We start from the raw sequence: 27139 nt of genomic DNA, 5'->3' as shown, positions 1-27139 counted from the left end.
TGAGTCCCACTCACTGACCCCGAACTCTCTCTCAGTCCAGCTGTGAGTCCCACTCACTGACCCTGGGCTCTCTCTCAGTCCAGCTGTGAGTCCCACTCACTGACCCTGGGCTCTCTCTCAGTCCAGCTGTGAGTCCCACTCACTGACCCCGGGCTCTCTCTCAGTCCAGCTGTGTCTCCCACTCACTGACCCCGAACTCTCTCTCAGTCCAGCTGTGTCTCCCACTCACTGACCCCGAACTCTCTCTCAGTCCAGCTGTGTCTCCCACTCACTGACCCCGAACTCTCTCTCAGTCCAGCTGTGTCTCCCACTCACTGACCCCGGGCTCTCTCTCAGTCCAGTTGTGTCGCCCACTCACTGACCCCGAACTCTCTCTCAGTCCAGCTGTGTCTCCCACTCACTGACCCCGGGCTCTCTCTCAGTCCAGCTGTGTCTCCCACTCACTGACCCCGGGGCTCTCTCTCAGTCCAGCTGTGTCTCCCACTCACTGACCCCGGACTCTCTCTCAGTCCAGCTGTGTCTCCCACTCACTGAACCCGGGCTCTATCTCAGTCCAGCTGTGTCTCCCACTCACTGACCCCGGGGCTCTCTCTCAGTCCAGCTGTGTCTCCCACTCACTTACCCCGGGCTCTCTCTCAGTCCAGCTGTGTCTCCCACTCACTGACCCCTGGGCTCTCTCTCAGTCCAGCTGTGTCTCCCACTCATTGACCCCGGGGCTCTCTCTCAGTCCAGCTGTATCTCCCACTCACTGACCCCGGGGCTCTCTCTCAGTCCAGCTGTGTCTCCCACTCACTGACCCCGGGCTCTCTCTCAGTCCAGCTGTGTCTCCCACTCACTGACCCTGGGCTCTCTCTCAGTCCAGCTGTGTCTCCCACTCACTGACCCCTGGGCTCTCTCTCAGTCCAGCTGTGTCTCCCACTCACTGACACCGGACTCTCTCTCAGTCCAGCTGTGTCTCCCACTCACTGACCCCGGACTCTCTCTCAGTCCAGCTGTGTCTCCCACTCACTGACCCCGGACTCTCTCTCAGTCCAGCTGTGTCTCCCACTCACTGACCCCGGGCTCTCTCTCAGTCCATCTGTGTCTCCCACTCACTGACCCCGGGCTCTCTCTCAGTCCAGCTGTGTCTCCCACTCACTGACCCCGGGCTCTCTCTCAGTCCAGCTGTGTCTCCCACTCACTGACCCCGGGCTCTCTCTCAGTCCAGCTGTGTCTCCCACTCACTGACCCCGGACTCTCTCTCAGTCCAGCTGTGTCTCCCACTCACTGACCCCGGGCTCTCTCTCAGTCCAGCTGTGTCTCCCACTCACTGACCCCGGGCTCTCTCTCAGTCCAGCTGTGTCTCCCACTCACTGACCCTGGGCTCTCTCTCAGTCCAGCTGTGTCTCCCACTCACTGACCCCGGACTTTCTCTCAGTCCAGCTGTGTCTCCCACTCACTGACCCCGGGCTCTCTCTCAGTCCAGCTGTGTCTCCCACTCACTGACCCCGGGGCTCTCTCTCAGTCCAGCTGTGTCTCCCACTCACTGACCCCGGGCTCTCTCTCAGTCCAGCTGTGTCTCCCACTCACTGACCCCTGGGCTCTCTCTCAGTCCAGCTGTGTCTCCCACTCACTGACCCCGGGCTCTCTCTCAGTCCAGCTGTGTCTCCCACTCACTGACCCCGGGGCTCTCTCTCAGTCCAGCTGTGTCTCCCACTCACTGACCCCGGGCTCTCTCTCAGTCCAGCTGTGTCTCCCACTCACTGACCCCTGGGCTCTCTCTCAGTCCAGCTGTGTCTCCCACTCATTGACCCCGGGGCTCTCTCTCAGTCCAGCTGTATCTCCCACTCACTGACCCCGGGGCTCTCTCTCAGTCCAGCTGTGTCTCCCACTCACTGACCCCGGGCTCTCTCTCAGTCCAGCTGTGTCTCCCACTCACTGACCCTGGGCTCTCTCTCAGTCCAGCTGTGTCTCCCACTCACTGACCCCTGGGCTCTCTCTCAGTCCAGCTGTGTCTCCCACTCACTGACCCCGGACTCTCTCTCAGTCCAGCTGTGTCTCCCACTCACTGACCCCGGACTCTCTCTCAGTCCAGCTGTGTCTCCCACTCACTGACCCCGGACTCTCTCTCAGTCCAGCTGTGTCTCCCACTCACTGACCCCGGGCTCTCTCTCAGTCCATCTGTGTCTCCCACTCACTGACCCCGGGCTCTCTCTCAGTCCAGCTGTGTCTCCCACTCACTGACCCCGGGCTCTCTCTCAGTCCAGCTGTGTCTCCCACTCACTGACCCCGGGCTCTCTCTCAGTCCAGCTGTGTCTCCCACTCACTGACCCCGGACTCTCTCTCAGTCCAGCTGTGTCTCCCACTCACTGACCCCGGGCTCTCTCTCAGTCCAGCTGTGTCTCCCACTCACTGACTCCGGGCTCTCTCTCAGTCCAGCTGTGTCTCCCACTCACTGACCCTGGGCTCTGTCTCAGTCCAGCTGTGTCTCCCACTCACTGACCCCGGGCTCTCTCAGTCCAGCTGTGTCTCCCACTCACTGACCCCGGGGCTCTCTCAGTCCAGCTGTGTCTCCCACTCACTGACCCCGGACTCTCTCTCAGTCCAGCTGTGTCTCCCACTCACTGACCCCGGACTCTCTCTCAGTCCAGCTGTGTCCCCCACTCACTGACCCCGGGCTCTCTCAGTCCAGCTGTGTCTCCCACTCACTGACCCCGGACTCTCTCTCAGTCCAGCTGTGACTCCCACTCACTGACTCCGGACTCTCTCTCAGTCCAGCTGTGTCTCCCACTCACTGACCCCGGACTCTCTCTCAGTCCAGCTGTGTCTCCCACTCACTGACCCCAGACTCTCTCTCAGTCCAGCTGTGTGTCCCACTCACTGACCCCGGGCTCTCTCAGTCCAGCTGTGTCTCCCACTGACTGACCCCGGACTCTCTCTCAGTCCAGCTGTGTCTCCCACTCACTGACCCTGGGCTCTCTCTCAGTCCAGCTGTGTCTCCCACTCACTGACCCCGGGCTCTCTCTCAGTCCAGCTGTGTCTCCCACTCACTGACCCCGGGCTCTCTCTCAGTCCAGCTGTGTCTCCCACTCACTGACCCCGGACTCTCTCTCAGTCCAGCTGTGTCTCCCACTCACTGACCCCGGGCTCTCTCTCAGTCCAGCTGTGTCTCCCACTCACTGACTCCGGGCTCTCTCTCAGTCCAGCTGTGTCTCCCACTCACTGACCCTGGGCTCTGTCTCAGTCCAGCTGTGTCTCCCACTCACTGACCCCGGGCTCTCTCAGTCCAGCTGTGTCTCCCACTCACTGACCCCGGGGCTCTCTCAGTCCAGCTGTGTCTCCCACTCACTGACCCCGGACTCTCTCTCAGTCCAGCTGTGTCTCCCACTCACTGACCCCGGACTCTCTCTCAGTCCAGCTGTGTCTCCCACTCACTGACCCCGGGCTCTCTCAGTCCAGCTGTGTCTCCCACTCACTGACCCCGGACTCTCTCTCAGTCCAGCTGTGACTCCCACTCACTGACTCCGGACTCTCTCTCAGTCCAGCTGTGTCTCCCACTCACTGACCCCGGGCTCTCTCTCAGTCCAGTTGTGTCGCCCACTCACTGACCCCGAACTCTCTCTCAGTCCAGCTGTGTCTCCCACTCACTGACCCCGGGCTCTCTCTCAGTCCAGCTGTGTCTCCCACTCACTGACCCCGGGGCTCTCTCTCAGTCCAGCTGTGTCTCCCACTCACTGACCCCGGACTCTCTCTCAGTCCAGCTGTGTCTCCCACTCACTGAACCCGGGCTCTATCTCAGTCCAGCTGTGTCTCCCACTCACTGACCCCGGGTCTCTCTCTCAGTCCAGCTGTGTCTCCCACTCACTTACCCCGGGCTCTCTCTCAGTCCAGCTGTGTCTCCCACTCACTGACCCCTGGGCTCTCTCTCAGTCCAGCTGTGTCTCCCACTCATTGACCCCGGGGCTCTCTCTCAGTCCAGCTGTATCTCCCACTCACTGACCCCGGGGCTCTCTCTCAGTCCAGCTGTGTCTCCCACTCACTGACCCCGGGCTCTCTCTCAGTCCAGCTGTGTCTCCCACTCACTGACCCTGGGCTCTCTCTCAGTCCAGCTGTGTCTCCCACTCACTGACCCCTGGGCTCTCTCTCAGTCCAGCTGTGTCTCCCACTCACTGACACCGGACTCTCTCTCAGTCCAGCTGTGTCTCCCACTCACTGACCCCGGACTCTCTCTCAGTCCAGCTGTGTCTCCCACTCACTGACCCCGGACTCTCTCTCAGTCCAGCTGTGTCTCACACTCACTGACCCCGGGCTCTCTCTCAGTCCATCTGTGTCTCCCACTCACTGACCCCGGGCTCTCTCTCAGTCCAGCTGTGTCTCCCACTCACTGACCCCGGGCTCTCTCTCAGTCCAGCTGTGTCTCCCACTCACTGACCCCGGGCTCTCTCTCAGTCCAGCTGTGTCTCCCACTCACTGACCCCGGACTCTCTCTCAGTCCAGCTGTGTCTCCCACTCACTGACCCCGGGCTCTCTCTCAGTCCAGCTGTGTCTCCCACTCACTGACCCCGGGCTCTCTCTCAGTCCAGCTGTGTCTCCCACTCACTGACCCTGGGCTCTCTCTCAGTCCAGCTGTGTCTCCCACTCACTGACCCCGGACTTTCTCTCAGTCCAGCTGTGTCTCCCACTCACTGACCCCGGGCTCTCTCTCAGTCCAGCTGTGTCTCCCACTCACTGACCCCGGGGCTCTCTCTCAGTCCAGCTGTGTCTCCCACTCACTGACCCCGGGCTCTCTCTCAGTCCAGCTGTGTCTCCCACTCACTGACCCCTGGGCTCTCTCTCAGTCCAGCTGTGTCTCCCACTCACTGACCCCGGGCTCTCTCTCAGTCCAGCTGTGTCTCCCACTCACTGACCCCGGGGCTCTCTCTCAGTCCAGCTGTGTCTCCCACTCACTGACCCCGGGCTCTCTCTCAGTCCAGCTGTGTCTCCCACTCACTGACCCCTGGGCTCTCTCTCAGTCCAGCTGTGTCTCCCACTCATTGACCCCGGGGCTCTCTCTCAGTCCAGCTGTATCTCCCACTCACTGACCCCGGGGCTCTCTCTCAGTCCAGCTGTGTCTCCCACTCACTGACCCCGGGCTCTCTCTCAGTCCAGCTGTGTCTCCCACTCACTGACCCTGGGCTCTCTCTCAGTCCAGCTGTGTCTCCCACTCACTGACCCCTGGGCTCTCTCTCAGTCCAGCTGTGTCTCCCACTCACTGACCCCGGACTCTCTCTCAGTCCAGCTGTGTCTCCCACTCACTGACCCCGGACTCTCTCTCAGTCCAGCTGTGTCTCCCACTCACTGACCCCGGACTCTCTCTCAGTCCAGCTGTGTCTCCCACTCACTGACCCCGGGCTCTCTCTCAGTCCATCTGTGTCTCCCACTCACTGACCCCGGGCTCTCTCTCAGTCCAGCTGTGTCTCCCACTCACTGACCCCGGGCTCTCTCTCAGTCCAGCTGTGTCTCCCACTCACTGACCCCGGGCTCTCTCTCAGTCCAGCTGTGTCTCCCACTCACTGACCCCGGGCTCTCTCTCAGTCCAGCTGTGTCTCCCACTCACTGACTCCGGGCTCTCTCTCAGTCCAGCTGTGTCTCCCACTCACTGACCCTGGGCTCTGTCTCAGTCCAGCTGTGTCTCCCACTCACTGACCCCGGGCTCTCTCAGTCCAGCTGTGTCTCCCACTCACTGACCCCGGGGCTCTCTCAGTCCAGCTGTGTCTCCCACTCACTGACCCCGGACTCTCTCTCAGTCCAGCTGTGTCTCCCACTCACTGACCCCGGACTCTCTCTCAGTCCAGCTGTGTCTCCCACTCACTGACCCCGGGCTCTCTCAGTCCAGCTGTGTCTCCCACTCACTGACCCCGGACTCTCTCTCAGTCCAGCTGTGACTCCCACTCACTGACTCCGGACTCTCTCTCAGTCCAGCTGTGTCTCCCACTCACTGACCCCGGACTCTCTCTCAGTCCAGCTGTGTCTCCCACTCACTGACCCCGGACTCTCTCTCAGTCCAGCTGTGTGTCCCACTCACTGACCCCGGGCTCTCTCAGTCCAGCTGTGTCTCCCACTGACTGACCCCGGACTCTCTCTCAGTCCAGCTGTGTCTCCCACTCACTGACCCCGGGCTCTCTCTCAGTCCAGCTGTGTCTCCCACTCACTGACCCCGGGCTCTCTCTCAGTCCAGCTGTGTCTCCCACTCACTGACCCCGGGCTCTCTCTCAGTCCAGCTGTGTCTCCCACTCACTGACCCCGGACTCTCTCTCAGTCCAGCTGTGTCTCCCACTCACTGACCCCGGGCTCTCTCTCAGTCCAGCTGTGTCTCCCACTCACTGACTCCGGGCTCTCTCTCAGTCCAGCTGTGTCTCCCACTCACTGACCCTGGGCTCTCTCAGTCCAGCTGTGTCTCCCACTCACTGACCCCGGGGCTCTCTCAGTCCAGCTGTGTCTCCCACTCACTGACCCCGGACTCTCTCTCAGTCCAGCTGTGTCTCCCACTCACTGACCCCGGACTCTCTCTCAGTCCAGCTGTGTCTCCCACTCACTGACCCCGGGCTCTCTCAGTCCAGCTGTGTCTCCCACTCACTGACCCCGGACTCTCTCTCAGTCCAGCTGTGACTCCCACTCACTGACTCCGGACTCTCTCTCAGTCCAGCTGTGTCTCCCACTCACTGACCCCGGGCTCTCTCTCAGTCCAGTTGTGTCGCCCACTCACTGACCCCGAACTCTCTCTCAGTCCAGCTGTGTCTCCCACTCACTGACCCCGGGCTCTCTCTCAGTCCAGCTGTGTCTCCCACTCACTGACCCCGGGGCTCTCTCTCAGTCCAGCTGTGTCTCCCACTCACTGACCCCGGACTCTCTCTCAGTCCAGCTGTGTCTCCCACTCACTGAACCCGGGCTCTATCTCAGTCCAGCTGTGTCTCCCACTCACTGACCCCGGGTCTCTCTCTCAGTCCAGCTGTGTCTCCCACTCACTTACCCCGGGCTCTCTCTCAGTCCAGCTGTGTCTCCCACTCACTGACCCCTGGGCTCTCTCTCAGTCCAGCTGTGTCTCCCACTCATTGACCCCGGGGCTCTCTCTCAGTCCAGCTGTATCTCCCACTCACTGACCCCGGGGCTCTCTCTCAGTCCAGCTGTGTCTCCCACTCACTGACCCCGGGCTCTCTCTCAGTCCAGCTGTGTCTCCCACTCACTGACCCTGGGCTCTCTCTCAGTCCAGCTGTGTCTCCCACTCACTGACCCCTGGGCTCTCTCTCAGTCCAGCTGTGTCTCCCACTCACTGACACCGGACTCTCTCTCAGTCCAGCTGTGTCTCCCACTCACTGACCCCGGACTCTCTCTCAGTCCAGCTGTGTCTCCCACTCACTGACCCCGGACTCTCTCTCAGTCCAGCTGTGTCTCACACTCACTGACCCCGGGCTCTCTCTCAGTCCATCTGTGTCTCCCACTCACTGACCCCGGGCTCTCTCTCAGTCCAGCTGTGTCTCCCACTCACTGACCCCGGGCTCTCTCTCAGTCCAGCTGTGTCTCCCACTCACTGACCCCGGGCTCTCTCTCAGTCCAGCTGTGTCTCCCACTCACTGACCCCGGACTCTCTCTCAGTCCAGCTGTGTCTCCCACTCACTGACCCCGGGCTCTCTCTCAGTCCAGCTGTGTCTCCCACTCACTGACCCCGGGCTCTCTCTCAGTCCAGCTGTGTCTCCCACTCACTGACCCTGGGCTCTCTCTCAGTCCAGCTGTGTCTCCCACTCACTGACCCCGGACTTTCTCTCAGTCCAGCTGTGTCTCCCACTCACTGACCCCGGGCTCTCTCTCAGTCCAGCTGTGTCTCCCACTCACTGACCCCGGGGCTCTCTCTCAGTCCAGCTGTGTCTCCCACTCACTGACCCCGGGCTCTCTCTCAGTCCAGCTGTGTCTCCCACTCACTGACCCCTGGGCTCTCTCTCAGTCCAGCTGTGTCTCCCACTCACTGACCCCGGGCTCTCTCTCAGTCCAGCTGTGTCTCCCACTCACTGACCCCGGGGCTCTCTCTCAGTCCAGCTGTGTCTCCCACTCACTGACCCCGGGCTCTCTCTCAGTCCAGCTGTGTCTCCCACTCACTGACCCCTGGGCTCTCTCTCAGTCCAGCTGTGTCTCCCACTCATTGACCCCGGGGCTCTCTCTCAGTCCAGCTGTATCTCCCACTCACTGACCCCGGGGCTCTCTCTCAGTCCAGCTGTGTCTCCCACTCACTGACCCCGGGCTCTCTCTCAGTCCAGCTGTGTCTCCCACTCACTGACCCTGGGCTCTCTCTCAGTCCAGCTGTGTCTCCCACTCACTGACCCCTGGGCTCTCTCTCAGTCCAGCTGTGTCTCCCACTCACTGACCCCGGACTCTCTCTCAGTCCAGCTGTGTCTCCCACTCACTGACCCCGGACTCTCTCTCAGTCCAGCTGTGTCTCCCACTCACTGACCCCGGACTCTCTCTCAGTCCAGCTGTGTCTCCCACTCACTGACCCCGGGCTCTCTCTCAGTCCATCTGTGTCTCCCACTCACTGACCCCGGGCTCTCTCTCAGTCCAGCTGTGTCTCCCACTCACTGACCCCGGGCTCTCTCTCAGTCCAGCTGTGTCTCCCACTCACTGACCCCGGGCTCTCTCTCAGTCCAGCTGTGTCTCCCACTCACTGACCCCGGGCTCTCTCTCAGTCCAGCTGTGTCTCCCACTCACTGACTCCGGGCTCTCTCTCAGTCCAGCTGTGTCTCCCACTCACTGACCCTGGGCTCTGTCTCAGTCCAGCTGTGTCTCCCACTCACTGACCCCGGGCTCTCTCAGTCCAGCTGTGTCTCCCACTCACTGACCCCGGGGCTCTCTCAGTCCAGCTGTGTCTCCCACTCACTGACCCCGGACTCTCTCTCAGTCCAGCTGTGTCTCCCACTCACTGACCCCGGACTCTCTCTCAGTCCAGCTGTGTCTCCCACTCACTGACCCCGGGCTCTCTCAGTCCAGCTGTGTCTCCCACTCACTGACCCCGGACTCTCTCTCAGTCCAGCTGTGACTCCCACTCACTGACTCCGGACTCTCTCTCAGTCCAGCTGTGTCTCCCACTCACTGACCCCGGACTCTCTCTCAGTCCAGCTGTGTCTCCCACTCACTGACCCCGGACTCTCTCTCAGTCCAGCTGTGTGTCCCACTCACTGACCCCGGGCTCTCTCAGTCCAGCTGTGTCTCCCACTGACTGACCCCGGACTCTCTCTCAGTCCAGCTGTGTCTCCCACTCACTGACCCCGGGCTCTCTCTCAGTCCAGCTGTGTCTCCCACTCACTGACCCCGGGCTCTCTCTCAGTCCAGCTGTGTCTCCCACTCACTGACCCCGGGCTCTCTCTCAGTCCAGCTGTGTCTCCCACTCACTGACCCCGGACTCTCTCTCAGTCCAGCTGTGTCTCCCACTCACTGACCCCGGGCTCTCTCTCAGTCCAGCTGTGTCTCCCACTCACTGACTCCGGGCTCTCTCTCAGTCCAGCTGTGTCTCCCACTCACTGACCCTGGGCTCTGTCTCAGTCCAGCTGTGTCTCCCACTCACTGACCCCGGGCTCTCTCAGTCCAGCTGTGTCTCCCACTCACTGACCCCGGGGCTCTCTCAGTCCAGCTGTGTCTCCCACTCACTGACCCCGGACTCTCTCTCAGTCCAGCTGTGTCTCCCACTCACTGACCCCGGACTCTCTCTCAGTCCAGCTGTGTCTCCCACTCACTGACCCCGGGCTCTCTCAGTCCAGCTGTGTCTCCCACTCACTGACCCCGGACTCTCTCTCAGTCCAGCTGTGACTCCCACTCACTGACTCCGGACTCTCTCTCAGTCCAGCTGTGTCTCCCACTCACTGACCCCGGACTCTCTCTCAGTCCAGCTGTGTCTCCCACTCACTGACCCCGGACTCTCTCTCAGTCCAGCTGTGTGTCCCACTCACTGACCCCGGGCTCTCTCAGTCCAGCTGTGTCTCCCACTGACTGACCCCGGACTCTCTCTCAGTCCAGCTGTGTCTCCCACTCACTGACCCCGGGCTCTCTCTCAGTCCAGCTGTGTCTCCCACTCACTGACCCCGGGCTCTCTCTCAGTCCAGCTGTGTCTCCCACTCACTGACCCCGGGCTCTCTCTCAGTCCAGCTGTGTCTCCCACTCACTGACCCCGGACTCTCTCTCAGTCCAGCTGTGTCTCCCACTCACTGACCCCGGGCTCTCTCTCAGTCCAGCTGTGTCTCCCACTCACTGACTCCGGGCTCTCTCTCAGTCCAGCTGTGTCTCCCACTCACTGACCCTGGGCTCTGTCTCAGTCCAGCTGTGTCTCCCACTCACTGACCCCGGGCTCTCTCAGTCCAGCTGTGTCTCCCACTCACTGACCCCGGGGCTCTCTCAGTCCAGCTGTGTCTCCCACTCACTGACCCCGGACTCTCTCTCAGTCCAGCTGTGTCTCCCACTCACTGACCCCGGACTCTCTCTCAGTCCAGCTGTGTCTCCCACTCACTGACCCCGGGCTCTCTCAGTCCAGCTGTGTCTCCCACTCACTGACCCCGGACTCTCTCTCAGTCCAGCTGTGACTCCCACTCACTGACTCCGGACTCTCTCTCAGTCCAGCTGTGTCTCCCACTCACTGACCCCGGACTCTCTCTCAGTCCAGCTGTGTCTCCCACTCACTGACCCCGGACTCTCTCTCAGTCCAGCTGTGTGTCCCACTCACTGACCCCGGGCTCTCTCAGTCCAGCTGTGTCTCCCACTGACTGACCCCGGACTCTCTCTCAGTCCAGCTGTGTCTCCCACTCACTGACCCCGGGCTCTCTCTCAGTCCAGCTGTGTCTCCCACTCACTGACCCCGGGCTTACTCAGTCCAGCTGTGTCTCCCACTGACTGACCCCGGACTCTCTCTCAGTCCAGCTGTGTCTCCCACTCACTGACCCCGGGGCTCTCTCTCAGTCCAGCTGCGTCTCCAACTCACTGACCCCGGGGCTCTCTCTCAGTCCAGCTGTGTCTCCCACTCACTGACCCCGGGCTCTCTCTCAGTCCAGCTGTGTCTCCCACTCACTGACCCCGGGGCTCTCTCTCAGTCCAGCTGTGACTCCCACTCACTGACCCCGGGGCTCTCTCTCAGTCCAGCTGTGTCTCCCACTCACTGACCCCGGGACTCTCTCTCAGTCCAGCTGTGTCTCCCACTCACTGACCCTGGGCTCTCTCTCAGTCCAGCTGTGTCTCCCACTCACTGACCCTGGGCTCTCTCTCAGTCCAGCTGTGTCTCCCACTCACTGACCCCTGGGCTCTCTCTCAGTCCAGCTGTGTCTCCCACTCACTGACCCCGGACTCTCTCTCAGTCCAGCTGTGTCTCCCACTCACTGACCCCGGACTCTCTCTCAGTCCAGCTGTGTCTCCCACTCACTGACCCCGGACTCTCTCTCAGTCCAGCTGTGTCTCCCACTCACTGACCCCGGGCTCTCTCTCAGTCCATCTGTGTCTCCCACTCACTGACCCCGGGCTCTCTCTCAGTCCAGCTGTGTCTCCCACTCACTGACCCCGGGCTCTCTCTCAGTCCAGCTGTGTCTCCCACTCACTGACCCCGGGCTCTCTCTCAGTCCAGCTGTGTCTCCCACTCACTGACCCCGGACTCTCTCTCAGTCCAGCTGTGTCTCCCACTCACTGACCCCGGGCTCTCTCTCAGTCCAGCTGTGTCTCCCACTCACTGACCCCGGGCTCTCTCTCAGTCCAGCTGTGTCTCCCACTCACTGACCCTGGGCTCTGTCTCAGTCCAGCTGTGTCTCCCACTCACTGACCCCGGGCTCTCTCAGTCCAGCTGTGTCTCCCACTCACTGACCCCGGGGCTCTCTCAGTCCAGCTGTGTCTCCCACTCACTGACCCCGGACTCTCTCTCAGTCCAGCTGTGTCTCCCACTCACTGACCCCGGACTCTCTCTCAGTCCAGCTGTGTCTCCCACTCACTGACCCCGGGCTCTCTCAGTCCAGCTGTGTCTCCCACTCACTGACCCCGGACTCTCTCTCAGTCCAGCTGTGACTCCCACTCACTGACTCCGAACTCTCTCTCAGTCCAGCTGTGTCTCCCACTCACTGACCCCGTACTCTCTCTCAGTCCAGCTGTGTCTCCCACTCACTGACCCCGGACTCTCTCTCAGTCCAGCTGTGTGTCCCACTCACTGACCCCGGGCTCTCTCAGTCCAGCTGTGTCTCCCACTGACTGACCCCGGACTCTCTCTCAGTCCAGCTGTGTCTCCCACTCACTGACCCCGGGCTTACTCAGTCCAGCTGTGTCTCCCACTGACTGACCCCGGACTCTCTCTCAGTCCAGCTGTGTCTCCCACTCACTGACCCCGGGGCTCTCTCTCAGTCCAGCTGCGTCTCCAACTCACTGACCCCGGGGCTCTCTCTCAGTCCAGCTGTGTCTCCCACTCACTGACCCCGGGCTCTCTCTCAGTCCAGCTGTGTCTCCCACTCACTGACCCCGGGGCTCTCTCTCAGTCCAGCTGTGACTCCCACCCACTGACCCCGGGGCTCTCTCTCAGTCCAGCTGTGTCTCCCACTCACTGACCCCGGGCTCTCTCTCAGTCCAGCTGTGTCTCCCACTCACTGACCCCGGGACTCTCTCTCAGTCCAGCTGTGTCTCCCACTCACTGACCCCGGGACTCTCTCTCAGTCCAGCTGTGTCTCCCACTCACTGACCCCGGGACTCTCTCTCAGTCCAGCTGTGTCTCCCACTCACTGACCCCGGACTCTCTCTCAGTCCAGCTGTGTCTCCCACTCACTGACCCCGGGACTCTCTCTCAGTCCAGCTGTGTCTCCCACTCACTGACCCCGGACTCTCTCTCAGTCCAGCTGTGTATCCCACTCACTGACCCAGGGGCTCTCTCTCAGTCCAGCTGTGTCTCCCACTCACTGACCCCGGACTCTCTCTCAGTCCAGCTGTGTCTCCCACTCACTGACCCCGGGACTCTCTCTCAGTCCAGCTGTGTCTCCCACTCACTGACCCCGGGACTCTCTCTCAGTCCAGCTGTGTCTCCCACTCACTGACCCCGGGCTCTCTCTCAGTCCAGCTGTGTCTCCCACTCACTGACCCCGGGACTCTCTCTCAGTCCAGCTGTGTCTCCCACTCACTGACCCCGGGACTCTCTCTCAGTCCAGCTGTGTCTCCCACTCACTGACCCCGGGACTCTCTCTCAGTCCAGCTGTGTCTCCCACTCACTGACCCCGGGCTCTCTCTCAGTCCAGCTGTGTCTCTCACTCACTGACTCCCCCCACATGCTCCCGCCATTGGCCGCCCGACTTGTCCATCTTTCTGACGCCCCGCCTTCCCCACTCCGATTGGATGATTCTTGACCGTCCGCCAAGCGGCCTTTTTCTCCATCGCCATTTTTTTTTGGCGTCTTCTGAATGAAAGTGTTCGAAGAGAAATGAGAAAAGGGCCAATTTTTACAAAAATACATCTTTTCAACTCTCATAATTTTTCTCCCAAGTCGCTCCTGGAAAAGAAAAGAAAGAATTTGCATTTATATAGCGCCTTTCACAACCTCAGGACGTCCCAAAGCACTTTACAGCCAATGAAGTACTTTTTTGAAGTGTAGCCACTGTTGTAATATAGGAAACGCGGCAGCCATTTTGTGCACAGCAAGATCCCACAAACAGCAATGTGCTAATGACCAGATCATCTGTTTTTAGTGATGTTGGTTGAGGGATAAATATTGGCCGGGGAGAACTCCCTCTGCTCTTCTTCGAAATAGTGGCCGTGGGATCTTTTACGTACACCTGAGAGGGGCAGACGGGGCCTCGGTTTAACGTCCCATCCGAAATATGGCACCTCCGACAGTGCAGCACTCCCTCAGTACTGGCACTGGGAATGTCGGCCTAGATTATGGGTTCAAAAGATGATCCTTTAATTCCTGGAGACTCCAGGGCAATCCTGGAGGGTTGGCGACCCGACTTGAGACCTCTTCCGAGGACTGTACAAGTGCTGGACTCGACGATCTCGGGCCTCCCCCAAAGGGGTGTGGCGTAGACATCGCTCAACTGTAAACAATTGCGTGTCTTCCCTCAGGAAGGTCCCACGTTCCAGGCCAAAGTGTTCCTCGTTTCCAAGCACACCAGCGTCCAGCTGGCGGAGCAGGCAAGCGGAACCTTCCGGAAGAGGACCCCTCCACCGCCGGTCCCGGTGACGGCCCCCCGTTCCTACTCCGTGGACCCTCCCACGCTCGATGACTTCATCCCCCCTCACCTTCAGAAAGAGATGGGCACTGAGCCCTACGTAACCGCGGTAACAGGGGTCAACAGTCGGAGCAAACCATTGGAGACCGTCCTGGTAGGTGAACAATGAGCAATAAATCAGGGTACAGTGCTGGTGGGTACAGGTCTGTCACTGTATAATACTGGGGTACAGTGCTGGTGGGTACAGGTCTGTCACTGTCTAACACTGGGGTACAGTACTGGTGGGTACAGGTCTGTCACTGTATAATACTGGGGTACAGTGCTGGTGGGTACAGGTCTGTCACTGTATAATACTGGGGTACAGTGCTGGTGGGTACAGGTCTGTCACTGTATAACACTGGGGTACAGTACTGGTGGGTACAGGTCTGTCACTGTATAACACTGGGGTACAGTACTGGTGGGTACAGGTCTGTCACTGTATAACACTGGGGTACAGTGCTGGTGGGTACAGATCTGTCACTGTCTCACACTGGGGTACAGTACTGGTGGGTACAGGTCTGTCACTGTATAACACTGGGGTACAGTGCTGGTGGGTACAGGTCTGTCACTGTATAACACTGGGGTACAGTGCTGGTGGGTACAGGTCTGTCACTGTATAACACTGGGGTACAGTACTGGTGGGTACAGGTCTGTCACTGTATAACACTGGGGTACAGTGCTGGTGGGTACAGGTCTGTCACTGTATAACACTGGGGTACAGTACTGGTGGGTACAGGTCTGTCACTGTATAACACTGGGGTACAGTACTGGTGGGTACAGACCTGTCACTGTATAACACTGGGGTACAGTACTGGTGGGTACAGGTCTGTCACTGTATAACACTGGGGTACAGTACTGGTGGGTACAGGTCTGTCACTGTATAACACTGGGGTACAGTACTGGTGGGTACAGGTCTGTCACTGTATAACACTGGGGTACAGTGCTGGTGGGTACAGGTCTGTCACTGTATAACACTGGGGTACAGTACTGGTGGGTACAGGTCTGTCACTGTATAACACTGGGGTACAGTGCTGGTGGGTACAGACCTGTCACTGTATAACACTGGGGTACAGGACTGGTGGGTACAGGTCTGTCACTGTATAACACTGGGGTACAGTACTGGTGGGTACAGGTCTGTCACTGTATAACACTGGGGTACAGTACTGGTGGGTACAGGTCTGTCACTGTATAACACTGGGGTACAGTACTGGTGGGTACAGGTCTGTCACTGTATAACACTGGGGTACAGTACCGGTGGGTACAGGTCTGTCACTGTATAACACTGGGGTACAGTACTGGTGGGTACAGGTCTGTCACTGTATAACACTGGGGTACAGTACTGGTGGGTACAGGTCTGGCTCTGTATAATGCTGGCGTACAGTACTGACTATTTGTACCAGTACAGTAAATTAACCTCTTGATAAAGGAATGAAATGCTATGGAAGATGTATCCCAGGGGTCTATGCAAAGGCTGTGTTTGTAAATTGTTATTAATCCCCACATTCTCTCTCGCTTTCTCTCTGTGTCCTTCTCACTCTCTCTCTGTATTTCTCTCTTTCCTTCCCTTTTTCCTTTCTCTCCTTATGTTTCTCCTCTCTCTCTATCTCTCTCCGGCTCTCTCATTCTCTCTCTCTATTTCTGTTTCTCTATGACTCTCTCCTTGCTCCTCTCTCTCCCATCTCTCTCTGTCACTCTCTCTCTCCCTTTTTCTCTATATCTTTTTCTCCTGTTTCACTGTCTATCTCACCCTTTCTCTGTCTCTCTCTCTTTCTCTTGTTCTTTCACCTATCTGTCTCTCTCTCCTTCTCTCACTCTTTCACCTCTCTCTGTTTCACTGACTCTCTCGTCTTCTCTGTCTCTCTCCTTCTCTCACTCTTTCACGTCTCTCTCTGTCTCACTGTCTCTATTCTTCTCTGTTTCTCCTTCTCTCACTCTTTCACCTCTCTCTCTGTCTCACTGTCTCTCTTGTCTTCTCTGTCTCTCCTTCTCTCACTCTTTCACCTCTCTCTGTCTCACTGTCTCTCTCGTCTTCTCTCTCTCTCCTTCTCCTCTCTCTGTCTCACTGTCTCTCTCGTCTTTTCTGTCTCTCTCCTTCTCTCACTCTTTCACACTCTCTCTCGTCTTCTCTCTCTCTCCTTCTCTCACTCTTTCACCTCTCTCTGTCTCACTGTCTCTATTCTTCTCTGTTTCTCCTTCTCTCACTCTTTCACCTCTCTCTCTGTCTCACTGTCTCTCTTGTCTTCTCTCTCTCTCCTTCTCTCACTCTTTCACCTCTCTCTGTCTCACTGTCTCTCTCATCCTTTCTGTCTCTCTCCTTCTCTCACTTTTCACCTCTCTCTGTCTCACTGTCTCTCTCGTCTTTTCTGTCTCTCTCCTTCTCTCACTCTTTCACACTCTCTCTCGTCTTCTCTCTCTCCTTCTCTCACTCTTTCACCTCTCTCTGTCTCACTGTCTCTCTCATCCTTTCTGTCTCTCTCTTTCTCTCACTCTTTCACCTCTCTCTGTCTCACTGTCTCTCTCATCTTCTTTGTCTCTCCTTCTCTCACTCTTCCACTTCTTTCCCTGACTGTCTGTCTCACCCTTTCGGTCTCTCTCTCTCTCTCTCCTTCTCTCACTTTCTTTCTCCTCTCTCTGTCTCGCTGTCACTCTCTTCCTTTCTCTGTCCTTTGTCTCCTTCTCTCACTCTCCCTTTCTCCTCGCTCTGTCATTCTGTCTCCCTCTATTCTCCCTCCCTCTTTCTATTCCCTCAGGTTCCAGTGATTAATGGGAATGGAACAAATAGGGCCGGCCCTTCCAGTCACCTTGAATACTCCGATACTGAACAGGCAAGGGGTAAGTGAGACTTCATTCATTGATCTCAGATCACAGGGAGCAAGGGTTGCGATACATCACAGTGTCAGTGTACATGACAGTGCAATCAGACTCAGAGGCAGAAATCTTACACAATCCACAGCTAACGCGTCGCACAGTGTAGAGGGAGCTTTACTCTGTATCAAACCCGTGCTGTACCTGCCCTGGGAGTGTTTGACGGGACAGTGTAGAGGGAGCTTTACTCTGTATCTAACCCGTGCTCTACCTGCCCTGGGAGTGTTTGACGGGACAGTGTAGAGGGAGCTTTACTCTGTATCTAACCCGTGCTGTACCTGCCCTGGGAGTGTTTGATGGGACAGTGTAGAGGGAGCTTTACTCTGTATCTAAACCGTGCTGTACCTGCCCTGGGAGTGTTTGACGGGACAGTGTAGAGGGAGCTTTACTCTGTATCTAACCCGTGCTGTACCTGCCCTGGGAGTGTTTGATGGGACAGTGTAGAGGGAGCTTTACTCTGTATCTAACCCGTGCTGTACCTGCCCTGGGAGTGTTTGATGGGACAGTGTAGAGGGAGCTTTACTCTGTATCTAACCCGTGCTGTACCTGCCCTGGGAGTGTTTGACGGGACAGTGTAGAGGGAGCTTTACTCTGTATCTAACCCGTGCTGTACCTGCCCTGGGAGTGTTTGACGGGACAGTGTAGAGGGAGCTTTACTCTGTATCTAACCCGTGCTGTACCTGCCCTGGGAGTGTTTGACGGGACAGTGTAGAGGGAGCTTTACTCTGTATCTAACCCGTGCTGTACCTGCCCTGGGAGTGTTTGACGGGACAGTGTAGAGGGAGCTTTACTCTGTATCTAACCCGTGCTGTACCTGCCCTGGGAGTGTTTGACGGGACAGTGTAGAGGGAGCTTTACTCTGTATCTAACCCGTGCTGTACCTGCCCTGGGAGTGTTTGACGGGACAGTGTAGAGGGAGCTTTACTCTGTATCTAACCCGTGCTGTACCTGCCCTGGGAGTGTTTGATGGGACAGTGTAGAGGGAGTTTTACTCTGTATCTAACCCGTGCTGTACCTGCCCTGGGAGTGTTTGACGGGACGGTGTAGAGGGAGCTTTACTCTGTATCTAACCCGTGCTGTACCTGCCCTGGGAGTGTTTGACGGGACGGTGTAGAGGGAGCTTTACTCTGTATCTAACAGGTTACCATTTCCCTGCAGGGACTGATCTAAATGGTCCCTATCGAAACTCTATCCCAGTGAATTCCAGACAAGCTCGGGATGAAAACAGAACTACGCAGGAAAAGGTCTGGGTAAAGTATGATGGAGTTGGTCCAATCGATGAAGTGGGGATGCCCATCGCGTCCAGACCGGTAAGTGAAAGGACAGTGGGTGACTCAGACACTTTTACTCTGTGCTCGATGAGGCTGCTCTCAGTGTGTGTATAATCCGACAGGGGATACAGCCAGCATGTCGAGGGTACGCTATTTTAGAGCATTCAGATCAAAACTCCAAATTAGTATCAGGTCAAAACACAGCTCATTGGGAAAAACACAACATTGCTCCCTCTGACTCTGGATTACTGTCTGTTCCCCACTCCCTCTGACTCTGGATTACTGCCTGTTCCCCATTCCCTCCGACTCTGGATTACTGTCTGTTCCCCACTCCCTCTGACTCTGGATTACTGCCTGTTCCCCACTCCCTCTGACTCTGGATTACTGTCTGTTCCCCACTCCCTCCGACTCTGGATTACTGTCTGTTCCCCACTCCCTCTGACTCTGGATTACTGCCTGTTCCCCACTCCCTCTGACTCTGGATTACTGCCTGTTCCCCACTCCCTCTGACTCTGGATTACTGTCTGTTCCCCACTCCCTCCGACTCTGGATTACTGCCTGTTCCCCACTCCCTCTGACTCTGGATTACTGTCTGTTCCCCACTCCCTCCGACTCTGGATTACTGTCTGTTCCCCACTCCCTCTGACTCTGGATTACTGTCTGTTCCCCACTCCCTCTGACTCTGGATTACTGTCTATTCCCCACTCCCTCTGACTCTGGATTACTGCCTGTTCCCCACTCCCTCTGACTCTGGATTACTGTCTGTTCCCCACTCCCTCCGACTCTGGATTACTGTCTGTTCCCCACTCCCTCTGACTCTGGATTACTGTCTGTTCCCCACTCCCTCTGACTCTGGATTACTGTCTATTCCCCACTCCCTCTGACTCTGGATTACTGCCTGTTCCCCACTCCCTCTGACTCTGGATTACTGCCTGTTCCCCACTCCCTCTGACTCTGGATTACTGTCTGTTCCCCACTCCCTCTGACTCTGGATTACTGTCTGTTCCCCACTCCCTCTGACTCTGGATTACTGCCTGTTCCCCACTCCCCCTGACTCTGGATTACTGTCTGTTCCCCACTCCCTCTGACTCTGGATTACTGTCTGTTCCCCACTCCCTCAGACTCTGGATTACTGTCTGTCCCCCACTCCCTCTGACTCTGGATTACTGCCTGTTCCCCACTCCCCCTGATTCTGGATTACTGCCTGTTCCCCACTCCCTCTGACTCTGGATTACTGTCTGTTCCCCACTCCCTCTGATTCTGGATTACTGTCTGTTCCCCACTCCCTCTGACTCTGGATTACTGTCTGTTCCCCACTCCCTCTGACTCTGGATTACTGCCTGTTTCCCCACTCCTCTGACTCTGGATTACTGCCCGTTCCCCACTCCTCTGACTCTGGATTACTGCCTGTTCCCCACTCCCTCTGACTCTGGATTACTGCCTGTTCCCCACTCCCCCTGATTCTGGATTACTGCCTGTTCCCCACTCCCCTGACTCTGGATTACTGCCTGTTCCCCACTCCTCTGACTCTGGATTACTGTCTGTTCCCCACTCCTCTGACTCTGGATTACTGCCTGTTCCCCACTCCCTCTGACTCTGGATTACTGCCTGTTCCCCACTCCCTCTGACTCTGGATTACTGCCTGTTCCCACTCCCTCTGACTCTGGATTACTGCCTGTTCCCCACTCCCCGACTCTGGATTACTGTCTATTCCCCACTCCCTCTGACTCTGGATTACTGCCTGTTCCCCACTCCCTCTGACTCTGGATTACTGCCTGTTCCCCACTCCCTCTGACTCTGGATTACTGCCTGTTCCCCACTCCCTCCGACTCTGGATTACTGCCTGTTCCCACTCCAGAGACTCTGGATTACTGTCTGTTCCCCACTCCCTCTGACTCTGGATTACTGCCCATTCTCCACTCCCTCTGACTCTGGATTACTGCCCGTTCCCCACTCCCTCTGACTCTGGATTACTGTCTGTTCCCCACTCCCTCTGACTCTGGATTACTGCCTGTTCCCCACTCCCTCTGACTCTGGATTACTGTCTATTCCCCACTCCCTCTGACTCTGGATTACTGCCTGTTCCCCACTCCCCCTGACTCTGGATTACTGTCTATTCCCCACTCCTCTGACTCTGGATTACTGCCTGTTCCCCACTCCCTCTGACTCTGGATTACTGTCTGTTCCCCACTCCCTCTGACTCTGGATTACTGCCTGTTCCCCACTCCCTCTGACTCTGGATTACTGTCTGTTCCTCACTCCCTCTGACTCTGGATTACTGCCTGTTCCTCACTCCCTCTGACTCTGATTACTGCCTGTTCCCCACTCCCGCTGACTCTGGATTACTGCCTGTTCCCCACTCCCCCTGATTCTGGATTACTGCCTGTTCCCCACTCCCCCTGATTCTGGATTACTGCCTGTTCCCCACTCCCCCTGACTCTGGATTACTGCCTGTTCCCCACTCCCTCTGACTCTGGATTACTGCCTGTTCCCCACTCCCTCTGACTCTGGATTACTGTCTGTTCCCCACTCCCTCTGACTCTGGATTACTGCCTGTTCCCCACTCCCCCTGACTCTGGATTACTGCCTGTTCCCCACTCCCTCTGACTCTGGATTACTGTCTGTTCCCCACTCCCTCCGACTCTGGATTACTGCCTGTTCCCCACTCCCTCTGACTCTGGATTACTGCCTGTTCCCCACTCCCTCCGACTCTGGATTACTGTCTGTTCCCCACTCCCTCCGACTCTGGATTACTGCCTGTTCCCCACTCCATTCGAGAGACCACCTGTACAGAGAAAGACCCCCAATGGGGAGATCCCCTGTACAGAGAGAGACCCAATGGGGGACCTCCTGCACAGAAAGAGACCCCAATGGGGAGACCACCTCTACAGATAGAGAGACCCCCCAATGGGGAGATCCCCTGTACAGAGAGAGACACCAATGGAGAGACCACCCGTACAGAGAGAGAGAGAGACTCCAAAGGAGAGACCACCTGTACAGAGAGAGAGAGAGACCCCAAGGAAGAGACCACCTGTACAGAGAGAGCGACCCCAATGGAGAGACCACCAGTACAGAGAGAGAAACTGCAATGGGGAGACCCCTTGTACAGAGAGAGAGACCCCAATGGGGAGACCCCCTGTACAGATAGAGAACCCAATGTGGAGACTCCTTGTACAGCGAGACCCCCAATGTGGAGACCCCCTGTACAGAGAGAGACCCCCAATGCGGAAACCCCCTGTACAGAGGGAAAGATCGCAATGGGGAGACCACCTGTACAGAGAGAGAGACTGCAATGGGGAGACCACCTGGACAGAGAGAGAGACCCCAATGGGGAGACCCCTTGTACAGAGAGAGACCCCCCAATGGGGAAACCCCCTGTACAGAGGGAAAGATCGCAATGGGGAGACCACCTGTAGAGAGAGAGAGACTGCAATGGGGAGACCACCTGGACAGAGAGAGAGACCCCAATGGGGAGACCCCTTGTACAGAGAGAGACCCCCAATGGGGAAACCCCCTGTACAGAGGGAAAGATCGCAATGGGGAGACCACCTGTACAGAGAGAGTGACCCCAATGGGGAGACCACCTGTACAGAGAGAGAGACTGCAATGGGGAGACCACCTGTACAGAGAGAGTGACCCCAATGTGGAGACCACCTGTACAGAGAGAGAGACTGCAATGGGGAGACCACCTGTACAGAGAGAGAGACCCTAATGGGAGACCCACTGTACAGAGAGAGTGACCCCAATGGGGAGACCACCTGTACAGAGAGAGAGACTGCAATGGGGAGACCACCTGTACAGAGAGAGAGACCCTAATGGGGAGACCCACTGTACAGAGAGAGAGACCCCCAATGGGGAAACCCCCTGTACAGAGGGAAAGATCGCAATGGGGAGACCACCTGTAGAGAGAGAGAGACTGCAATGGGGAGACCACCTGGACAGAGAGAGAGACCCCAATGGGGAGACCCCTTGTACAGAGAGAGACCCCCAATGGGGAAACCCCCTGTACAGAGGGAAAGATCGCAATGGGGAGACCACCTGTACAGAGAGAGTGACCCCAATGGGGAGACCACCTGTACAGAGAGAGAGACTGCAATGGGGAGACCACCTGTACAGAGAGAGTGACCCCAATGGGGAGACCACCTGTACAGAGAGAGAGACTGCAATGGGAGACCACCTGTACAGAGAGAGAGACCCTAATGGGGAGACCCACTGTACAGAGAGAGTGACCCCAATGGGGAGACCACCTGTACAGAGAGAGAGACTGCAATGGGGAGACCACCTGTACAGAGAGAGAGACCCTAATGGGGAGACCCACTGTACAGAGAGAGAGACCCCAATGGGGAGACCACCTGTACAGAGAGAGAGACTGCAATGGGGAGACCACCTGGACAGAGAGAGAGACCCCAATGGGGAGACCCCTTGTACAGAGAGAGACCCCCAATGGGGAAACCCCCTGTACAGAGGGAAAGATCGCAATGGGGAGACCACCTGTACAGAGAGAGAGACTGCAATGGGGAGACCACCTGTACAGAGAGAGAGACCCTAATGGGGAGACCCACTGTACAGAGAGAGTGACCCCAATGGGGAGACCACCTGTACAGAGAGAGAGACTGCAATGGGGAGACCACCTGGACAGAGAGAGAGACCCCAATGGGGAGACCCCTTGTACAGAGAGAGACCCCCAATGGGGAAACCCCCTGTACAGAGGGAAAGATCGCAATGGGGAGACCACCTGTACAGAGAGAGTGACCCCAATGGGGAGACCACCTGTACAGAGAGAGAGACTGCAATGGGGAGACCACCTGTACAGAGAGAGTGACCCCAATGGGAGACCACCTGTACAGAGAGAGAGACTGCAATGGGGAGACCACCTGTACAGAGAGAGAGACCCTAATGGGGAGACCCACTGTACAGAGAGAGTGACCCCAATGGGGAGACCACCTGTACAGAGAGAGAGACTGCAATGGGGAGACCACCTGTACAGAGAGAGAGACCCTAATGGGGAGACCCACTGTACAGAGAGAGAGACCCCCCAATGGGGAAACCCCCTGTACAGAGGGAAAGATCGCAATGGGGAGACCACCTGTAGAGAGAGAGAGACTGCAATGGGGAGACCACCTGGACAGAGAGAGAGACCCCAATGGGGAGACCCCTTGTACAGAGAGAGACCCCCAATGGGGAAACCCCCTGTACAGAGGGAAAGATCGCAATGGGGAGACCACCTGTACAGAGAGAGTGACCCCAATGGGGAGACCACCTGTACAGAGAGAGAGACTGTAATGGGGAGACCACCTGTACAAGAGAGAGTGACCCCAATGGGGAGACCACCTGTACAGAGAGAGAGACTGCAATGGGGAGACCACCTGTACAGAGAGAGAGACCCTAATGGGGAGACCCACTGTACAGAGAGAGAGACCCCAATGGGAGACCACCTGTACAGAGAGAGAGACTGCAATGGGGAGACCACCTGTACAGAGAGAGAGACCCTAATGGGGAGACCCACTGTACAGAGAGAGTGACCCAATGGGGAGACCACCTGTACAGAGAGAGAGACTGCAATGGGAGACCACCTGGACAGAGAGAGAGACCCCAATGGGGAGACCCCTTGTACAGAGAGAGACCCCCAATGGGGAAACCCCCTGTACAGAGGGAAAGATCGCAATGGGGAGACCACCTGTACAGAGAGAGTGACCCCAATGGGGAGACCACCTGTACAGAGAGAGAGACTGCAATGGGGAGACCACCTGTACAGAGAGAGTGACCCCAATGGGGAGACCACCTGTACAGAGAGAGAGACTGCAATGGGGAGACCACCTGTACAGAGAGAGAGACCCTAATGGGGAGACCCACTGTACAGAGAGAGTGACCCCAATGGGGAGACCACCTGTACAGAGAGAGAGACTGCAATGGGGAGACCACCTGTACAGAGAGAGAGACCCCAATGGGGAGACCCACTGTACAGAGAGAGAGACCCCCAATGGGGAAACCCCCTGTACAGAGGGAAAGATCGCAATGGGGAGACCACCTGTACAGAGAGAGAGACCCTAATGGAAGTGCGGAGTGTAGATCACTGCTCTGCACACAGGGGTCTCTCCCATGATATCACTGCACACAGGGGTCTCTCCCATGATATCTCTGCACACAGGGGTCTCTCCCATGATATCACTGCACACAGGGGTCTCTCCCATGATATCTCTGCACACAGGGGTCTCTCCCATGTTATCACTGCACACAGGGGTCTCTCCCATGATATCTCTGCACACAGGGGTCTCTCCATGTTATCACTGCACACAGGGGTCTCTCCCACGATATCTCTGCACACAGGGGTCTCTCCCATGTTATCACTGCACACAGGGGTCTCTCCCATGATATCACTGCACACAGGGTCTCTCCCATGATATCACTGCACACAGGGGTCTCTCCCATGATATCACTGCACACAGGGGTCTCTCCCATGTTATCACTGCACACAGGGGTCTCTCCCATGATATCACTGCACACAGGGGTCTCTCCCATGATATCTCTGCACACAGGGGTCTCTCCCATGATATCTCTGCACACAGGGGTCTCTCCCATGATATCTCTGCACACAGGGGTCTCTCCCATGTTATCACTGCACACAGGGGTCTCTCCATGATATCACTGCACACAGGGGTCTCTCCCATGATATCTCTGCACACAGGGGTCTCTCCCATGATATCTCTGCACACAGGGGTCTCTCCCATGATATCTCTGCACACAGGGGTCTCTCCCATGTTATCACTGCACACAGGGGTCTCTCCCATGATATCACTGCACACAGGGGTCTCTCCCATGATATCTCTGCACACAGGGGTCTCTCCCATGATATCACTGCACACAGGGGTCTCTCCCATGATATCTCTGCACACAGGGGTCTCTCCCATGATATCACTGCACACAGGGGTCTCTCCCATGATATCTCTGCACACAGGGGTCTCTCCCATGATATCACTGCACACAGGGGTCTCTCCCATGATATCACTGCACACAGGGGTCTCTCCATGATATCACTGCACACAGGGGTCTCTCCCATGATATCTCTGCACACAGGGGTCTCTCCCATGATATCACTGCACACAGGGGTCTCTCCCATGATATCACTGCACACAGGGTCTCTCCCATGATATCACTGCACACAGGGGTCTCTCCCATGATATCACTGCACACAGGGGTCTCTCCCATGATATCACTGCACACAGGGGTCTCTCCCATGATATCACTGCACACAGGGTCTCTCCCATGATATCACTGCACACAGGGGTCTCTCCCATGATATCACTGCACACAGGGTCTCCCAGTATCACTGCACAGGGTCTCTCCCATGATATCACTGCACACAGGGGTCTCTCCCATGATATCACTGCACACAGGGGTCTCTCCCATGATATCACTGCACACAGGGGTCTCTCCCATGATATCACTGCACACAGGGGTCTCTCCCATGATATCACTGCACACAGGGGTCTCTCCCATGATATCACTGCACACAGGGGTCTCTCCCATGATATCACTGCACACAGGGGTCTCTCCCATGATATCACTGCACACAGGGGTCTCTCCCATGATATCACTGCACACAGGGGTCTCTCCCATGATATCACTGCACACAGGGGTCTCTCCCATGATATCACTGCACACAGGGGTCTCTCCCATGATATCACTGCACACAGGGGTCTCTCCCATGATATCACTGCACACAGGGGTCTCTCCCATGATATCACTGCACACAGGGGTCTCTCCCATGATATCACTGCACACAGGGGTCTCTCCCATGATATCACTGCACACAGGGGTCTCTCCCATGATATCACTGCACACAGGGGTCTCTCCCATGATATCACTGCACACAGGGGTCTCTCCCATGATATCACTGCACACAGGGGTCTCTCCCATGATATCACTGCACACCGACTCCCAAACACTGCACACAGGGGTCTCTCCCATGATATCACTGCACACAGGGGTCTCTCCCATGATATCACTGCACACAGGGGTCTCTCCCATGATATCACTGCACACAGGGGTCTCTCCCATGTTATCACTGCACACAGGGGTCTCTCCCATGATATCACTGCACACAGGGGTCTCTCCCATGATATCACTGCACACAGGGGTCTCTCCCATGATATCACTGCACACAGGGGTCTCTCCCATGATATCACTGCACACAGGGGTCTCTCCCATGATATCACTGCACACAGGGGTCTCTCCCATGATATCACTGCACACAGGGGTCTCTCCCATGATATCACTGCACACAGGGGTCTCTCCCATGATATCACTGCACACAGGGTCTCTCCCATGATATCACTGCACACAGGGGTCTCTCCCATGATATCACTGCACACAGGGGTCTCTCCCATGATATCACTGCACACAGGGGTCTCTCCCATGATATCACTGCACACAGGGGTCTCTCCCATGATATCACTGCACACAGGGTCTCTCCCATGATATCACTGCACACAGGGGTCTCTCCCATGATATCACTGCACACAGTGGTCTCTCCCATGATATCACTGCACACAGGGTCTCTCCCATGTTATCACTGCACACAGGGGTCTCTCCCATGATATCACTGCACACAGGGCGTCTCTCCCATGATATCACTGCACACAGGAGGTCTCTCCCATGATACTCACTGCACACAGGGGTCTCTCCCATGATATCACTGCACCACAGGGGTCTCTCCCATTGATATCACTGCCAACACAGGGGTCCTCCCATGATATCACTGCACACAGGGGTCTCTCTCCCATGATATCA

The 27139-nt window shown here is 57.0% G+C and overlaps 1 protein-coding gene across 1 annotated transcript in view; it reads left to right on the top strand.

Moving 5' to 3' along the window:
- sorbs3 (sorbin and SH3 domain containing 3) overlaps positions 1–27139 on the top strand; it is a 148540-nt gene that overhangs the window by 38234 nt on the left and 83167 nt on the right. Inside the window, exons 3-5 of the mRNA XM_068001522.1 lie at positions 14068–14328; positions 16964–17045; positions 18237–18388. Coding sequence (XP_067857623.1) covers positions 14068–14328; positions 16964–17045; positions 18237–18388 — 495 coding nt within the window. The remainder of the gene's footprint in view (positions 1–14067; positions 14329–16963; positions 17046–18236; positions 18389–27139) is intronic.

The sequence above is a fragment of the Heptranchias perlo genome, chromosome 20 (genome assembly GCF_035084215.1).
Source record: "Heptranchias perlo isolate sHepPer1 chromosome 20, sHepPer1.hap1, whole genome shotgun sequence".
In the NCBI taxonomy this organism is placed as follows: domain Eukaryota; kingdom Metazoa; phylum Chordata; class Chondrichthyes; order Hexanchiformes; family Hexanchidae; genus Heptranchias; species Heptranchias perlo.
Note: the sequence above shows the minus strand (reverse complement) of the source record. Positions and strands in the feature narration are given on the sequence as shown.